At 34.1% G+C, this 6,625-nt stretch overlaps 1 protein-coding gene across 2 annotated transcripts in view; it reads right to left on the bottom strand.

The window, feature by feature from the left end:
* Nucleotides 1-799: 799 nt before the first annotated feature.
* The window catches only part of LOC121382532 (succinate--CoA ligase [ADP/GDP-forming] subunit alpha, mitochondrial-like), a 37,458-nt gene continuing 31,632 nt past the window's right edge, over nucleotides 800-6,625 (bottom strand). The window contains exons 9-10 of one of the 2 annotated variants that reach the window (XM_041511990.1): nucleotides 6,058-6,094; nucleotides 800-2,483 (exon numbers count right to left, since the gene is read on the bottom strand). In XM_041511990.1, coding sequence (XP_041367924.1) covers nucleotides 2,443-2,483; nucleotides 6,058-6,094 — 78 coding nt within the window. In that variant the 3' untranslated portion in view covers nucleotides 800-2,442. The remainder of the gene's footprint in view (nucleotides 2,484-6,057; nucleotides 6,095-6,625) is intronic. The other variant, XM_041511991.1, reaches the window with a different exon arrangement.

Below are 6,625 nucleotides of genomic sequence, written 5' to 3'. Positions count from 1 at the left end.
CGCAATGCTGTTAGATCTACTGGTGAGACCAGTAGAGCTAATTTTAATAAGATTGAATATGTTGATTATGGTATTTGGAGGTGAAGGCACAGCTATTGGGGGTGGCAGGAGGCCCTTGTATACAATAAACAAATCATGGATATTAAACAGGGAACAATCTTTTACAATAGGGAAAATACAGGGAATTTTATTTTGAAAATTCTGTGGGTACCCTGAAAATTGATTTATTAAGTTATTGAGTTATTGGATGTCAAACACTTGATAATTCTGACTTTTTCAGAGGTAAAATAAATTTGTCCATCAACAGCAAGGAAACTTTTATATACACCCCTCCTAGACAGGACGGGACAAACCAATACCTTTGAAATACCAGTCTTGAGGACTGATTACGATGGACATAACTTCAAATTTGCTTTATCAATAGATAGGTGACTATCTCCTTTGAGGACAAGGGCAAACATGCTGACATTGTTAACTTACGGAAAATATGATTCGGCAGCATTTCTCTCAAACACACTGACGTAATGATTGATTTTATTGCGGTGCAGGGATTTTATTTCTGGACCGGGGGTGGGGTGATGGAGGTTTACGAGGTGGAGGGTAGGAGTAAGTGTAACTACCAACTTGCTCCCCATGCTACGTATGGTCCTGGAAAACTATTAATTGAAATATACTGCAAATCTTGTGATGACTATAATTACTAACACTAAATATACAGAAATAACTTGTGCAGATGTTTTAAAATGAAATTTTCTGTCCACAACAAATCAAAAACAAAATAATCCACAATAAGAAAAGAAAAAACAACAATTGATTTTATTCATTCAAATGAATCAACACATTTGGTTAAGCAGTCACACCATCTCCAGAACCACCGACTACTAACCCAAGTTCCCTTTTTTACTAGTATGTGATTGTTCTTTTACTTTTCTGCTGATTTTAATTTTTTTTTTTTTTTTAAATACTAGTAACAGGACAAAGAAAATAAAAAATGGACCAAAAAACAACAACCCATCCCCACATCCCCAGTATAGTGAGTGGGAGCCGATATGCTATAGCAGACGATTACAATATGTATTAAATTATTTTAAAACAAATATAAATGAACCTAGTGTTACAATGTAAAATATGTCTGCAGGGCTACAGAAAGTATGTTCACCCAACATGAGAGGTCAGATGGACTAGCGAGATATTTTTGTTTCTTCATCTGTGGTCTGTGTTATTAATTATTTCTCAGCAATTTCTCATACATTTTCACAATCTGTCCCATATATCATGTAAACACAAACATGTATCTGTATTATCAGTTTGTAAAGCTAGTTTAATGATTAAATGTGATGGTTTGTACAATATTCAGAAGATAGTTCTACAACTGTGGCAGTGCATTTTTATTCCACTGATTAGAATCAAAAAATAAAAATTAAAAAAATAAGAGAAAAAAATAAACATCTTCTCTAATTTACTCTAAATAATTGTACATCATGAGTTGTTAGCAATGTGCATGTAATTATAGTCAAAGTAATATCAATGTATTTATAAACCTGTCATACCAGGGCACAATATTTCAAGCGAACCATTGTTCATTCTGTCCATGTGTCCATTATGCAAGTTTAATTTCATAGTTACATGGAGAATTGTTATATTCAAGAAATAAAAATTCAAGATTACTACAATTTTATTCATGTATTCCAAAATCTCACAGCAAAATCAGTTTGTTTAAAATACAAGTACCAGTGTTAGGATTAGGTAACCCACCAGTTGACTGATTGCAAACATATTTTATTGGACAAAGAACAAAAGAATTGGGCACAAGTTTGACAACTTACGAGGCCCTCTTCTATATTCATACAATATACCCACCAGTTATTGAAATATAATTTAAATTTGACACAACTATTGGTTATCTAGCCAGTAAAAAATCCACTTTTGGTTACCTAAGATTTTGAAATATTGTCCCCTGCCATACAATATTAAACAAAGTCATTAGTCGCTATTTATAATTCATTTTTCATAACTTTCCATAACCCAACTCAAAATTCCATGACTTTCCAGGCCTTGAAATGAACACTTCTAGGATTTCCATGACTTGTATGAACCCAGCAAAATTGTATTACGTTTCGTTGTTTATAATACTGCACTTGATTTGCTTTCAAATTATTTTTTTTATGTTTTGACCAACTTTATGTTTTTCCAGAATTATTTTTGAAAACAAGAACAAAAAAACCCAGTGAATACCTTTGAAACAATAACATGAATTAAGAGAAATCACCAGTCTGCTTGGTTTTGGATCATGCTTACAATAAATATTGCTGGAAACCCCAAGATGACAGAAAATCTAACATACAGGTAGGTTACAAGTGAATGACACTGCACCCGTAATCACGATTTTGAAGACATGGTAGCAACATGTTACTCCTCACACTACATTGCTGTGTACCCACTTTATACAGATCTTTGCATTATCGCCCAGCTTTCTCTATTAACTGAAATAAAAGTGAAAAAAAACAATTAATAAAAAGTAAATATTTCTATAATAATTCAATTATGACTATTGACTGAAATAAAAGTAAAACAATTAAAGAGAGAAATGAGGTATTTAATGGCAAAGCTTTCTGCAAAAACACTCTTTCACTTAATTAAAGCCAGTCATTTGATATTATTGAAATGGAAAAGTATAAGTTTAATGACACCACTAGAGACCATTAATTAATAAATCACAGACATTCGGACACCTACACAGTCTTAAAAGGAAGCCTGCTACATGTTTTCATTTAGCAACAAGGGATCTTTTATAGGCAACTTTCCATAAATGGGACAGCACATACCACAACCTTTGATATACCCGATGTAAGGTCCAGGACCCAATTTAAAAAAATATTGTAAGTCTAGTTTTGCACATAAATGTAAATCTACAACTAAACCATAATTCTTCTTACTATCACAGTACAACAAATATAGTTTAAAGTACACATATTTAATTTTCTTTTGTCATTAAAATGCTCCATCTTCCGTAATGGTGTAATTTTCCGTGTGAAATAGATATCAAACACGTGTAAAGATATGCTCGGTATAACTGCTAGTCGTAGACGTAAACTTACAATGTTTAGTGAAATAGATACCAAACACGTGTAAACATATGCTCAGTATAACTGCTAGTCGTAGACGTAAACTTACAATGTTTAGTGAAATAGATATCAAACACGTGTAAACATATGCTCAGTATAACTGCTAGTCGTAGACGTAAACTTACAATGTTTAGTGAAATAGATATCAAACACGTGTAAACATATGCTCGGTATAACTGCTAGTCGTAGACGTAAACTTACAATGTTTAGTGAAATAGATACCAAACACGTGTAAACATATGCCCGGTATAACTGCTAGTCGTAGACGTAAACTTACAATGTTTAGTGAAATTGGCCCGTGGTGGGGATGGGAAAGTTTATTACCTTGATGTTTATTTCTTTCTTATTTAAAACGTAATACCATGTCATTTTGTTGACATTCAGTGGCTTGATCATACAAAATATGCTTGGTACTAAACACAAACTTGATATAATGCAAAAATTACTCTACAATAATGGACAATAAATTAAACTTATACTGTATTGTGTAAAATGATTTCGTATCATAATAAAGTTGAAAACATTTAAACATACGTCTAAAAACAATAATTGTTAATATACATGTATGTAGCTTAACAGATACAAGAACTACTTGGATAAAGTCACATATCAATTTGAAATACAAATCATCTCAATTTCACCCGTTTTAATTCTGTCATAAGCATCAAATTATACTCAAAAACACTACCTATATTTACAGTTCATGATTATCGTCAATATAAATGTTGATTTATATACTTCCCACAAACAATAAGCATCATAAATCATCTTTCCAACCATATGTCGACTTATTTTAATTATGACAATAACGTATTTGACCGGAAATTAGCCCATGTCTTTTAATAAGACCCCTCTGTTTTGACAGCATTTAAGAAATTAGGCCCTTATTCATAAATAAGACCATCTCCACCTCATCCCCTTATCACAGTAAATAAAACGAAAATGCAAGTTTGCTCAAAGTTCATTTAAAAGGTCACATCTCTTGCATGAACACTGTAGCAAACAATTAAGCACAAATGTAACACCATATTTTACCACCAGTAAGATTTAGCAGTCTACCAGTGTGTAACATTGTTTTCAATTTCATGTTGGCAGTATTTCTTTGATCTACCCAAGCCCAAGTCTGAACTAAAACCAATGTCAATTTCTGAAACCACACTGGGTCTACCATTAATGCTAATTTGGAAAATTCCTCATTCTGATTGGCTATGAACAGTGGCAATGACCTAAATTGACAACTACATGTATAGCTAGCTGATGAGAGTATAAGCCATCTGTCTGTCACAAATGTGTATATACTAATTAATGCATTTGTTGTTAATTGCTGCTGTTTTAAGTCTTCTCAGCATTAAATAAACAGCACTAGTAAGTAATTGTAACATAGGTGTGTTTCTGATAATTACATACTATTTTTATTATTTATTCATTAATAACAAATGGAACACGGTAATTAATAGATGTGGTACTGAACGTTTTTTCTTTTCTTTCTGGTTCATTTAATTATTATATATATATAGTCTTTTTTAACAAAACTGGCCCGTTGTCTGGGAATAAGCCCACCCCATGCTAAGCTCAGAATGAGTTGTCTTGGCCCCCTGGTTTTATTTCCGGTCAAATGTAGTAATACATGTATCATACACACATGCCTGTGCCAAACACACAAAAATGTCAGTATTGTAAACTGAACAAGAATGGATATTCTTAACATTTTTGTGGGGAGTATATTTTTAACTTGTTAACAAGAACAGGAAACAAAAGAACAGTTTTAAACGAGTATAAAAAAACAAACAAATGTTACATTAACTAAACTTAACTGAAGATTAATCCCATAGAATAATGAGGCAATTACTAGTTATCTATGTCCTGTGGGAAATAAAGCTAACACTTGTGACAAGTGAAAACTATTTCATCAGTGACATACACATGTCAATTTTATCATAACTGGTACAAAGTTTTATATTCTATTTATTATGTCACCTATTTCTTTTTCCCAAAGAAACCTTTAATTTTTGATAGGTATATAAAGGCATATGTATATCAAGTATTGACAACCAGAACTGGTGATGTCTAAAGCCACGGTTTTCAGTAACAAGTTTTAACGTTTAAAAAAGCCTGAATGATGCTAAAAGAAAGCAATTTAATATATATATATATATATTCTAATTATACCACTTTCCATCAATCTTATCAAATTTATGCACCCTGAAATCAACTACATTTAAAAAACAAGAGTACCGGTTAGGTACATGATAAGCCTATATTAATGAATATGTTATGGGATGGATGAACGGTTTGTTGGGATGGATGAACGGTTTGTTGGGATGGATGAACGGTTTGTTTTGGACCAACCACCATCCCGTTGTTCCTACATGTGGTTTGATGGTCCTGTATGCATCTGTATGCAAGATATAGTCCGGACAAGGATTTACTATTATGTGCAGCAGACCATAAAAAGTAGGTCACAGTGACCTAGTAATAGTATGCGACACACCGCCATCCCATGTTGGTCCTACATGTGAGGTTTGATGGTCCTGTATGCATCTGTGTGCAAGATATGGTCCGGACAAGAAAACGTTAACAGACGGACATAAGAATGGACGGACAACACCATACCATAATACGACCCATCACAGATGGGCATGTATAAAAAACCCAGAATAATATAATACTTATAGACTACTGCCATTTTCGTACCAAGTGGACCTAACCAGTCTGGTTAATAGTACACACTATCCTCAGTATTGCAATCTAGTGGACCCAGAAAATGGTTTAGGGAGAGGACCAAAAGCAACAAATGTTTGGCATTCGTGAAATGAAAATTGAATTTTTTTAAAGATCCCCCTGTTCCCTCCTGGATCCACTCTTGATGCTGAAGAATAAGCAACAAATAATATTAACTATAAACAAACTTCAACACAAGTACCCGACTTACCAATATATTGTACTGTCTCAAAATTTGTGTCCAAAATCTAGAATTTTACAGAAAGTTACCACAAATTATCAGAGAAAAGTAAAACCATCACTACTATTAATAACGTGGGCAAGAATCTAACCAAGGGATGGCATGGTCTATCCATGCACCAACATTGGAGAAAACTTGATCCTCAAACAAGTGCACCTCCCCCCCACGCAAGTGGTCTGGTCCGAACATCCCAACAGCCAATGGGATGGCCTAAATTCTTCTACTGCATACTGCTCTCTAGTTCCGGTCACATGACTGTAACTTCCTTCTTTTTCCCTGAGCGCATCGCACGGAGAACAGGAAGCGGGGAGGCCCGGGCGGGATGAATCTTGAGGACAGGTAATGTATCTATAAAAGAGAAAACACTCAAGTTTTCTCCATTTCTATAGACATTACCTGTCCTCAAACAAGTGCAGCATTCAACAGATGGTGGTGGGTGCCGAGATCCGTAGATGCTTGTGATAACTCCCCAACCGGAAAGAGGCTGACTAGTGGAAGAATAAGGCCAACCTTGGTAAGCCCTCATCCTAGGGATGCC

The sequence above is a fragment of the Gigantopelta aegis genome, chromosome 10 (genome assembly GCF_016097555.1).
Source record: "Gigantopelta aegis isolate Gae_Host chromosome 10, Gae_host_genome, whole genome shotgun sequence".
Lineage (NCBI taxonomy): Eukaryota > Metazoa > Mollusca > Gastropoda > Neomphalida > Peltospiridae > Gigantopelta > Gigantopelta aegis.
The sequence above is the reverse complement of the archived record's forward strand: the minus strand, read 5'-3'. Positions and strand labels throughout refer to the sequence as shown.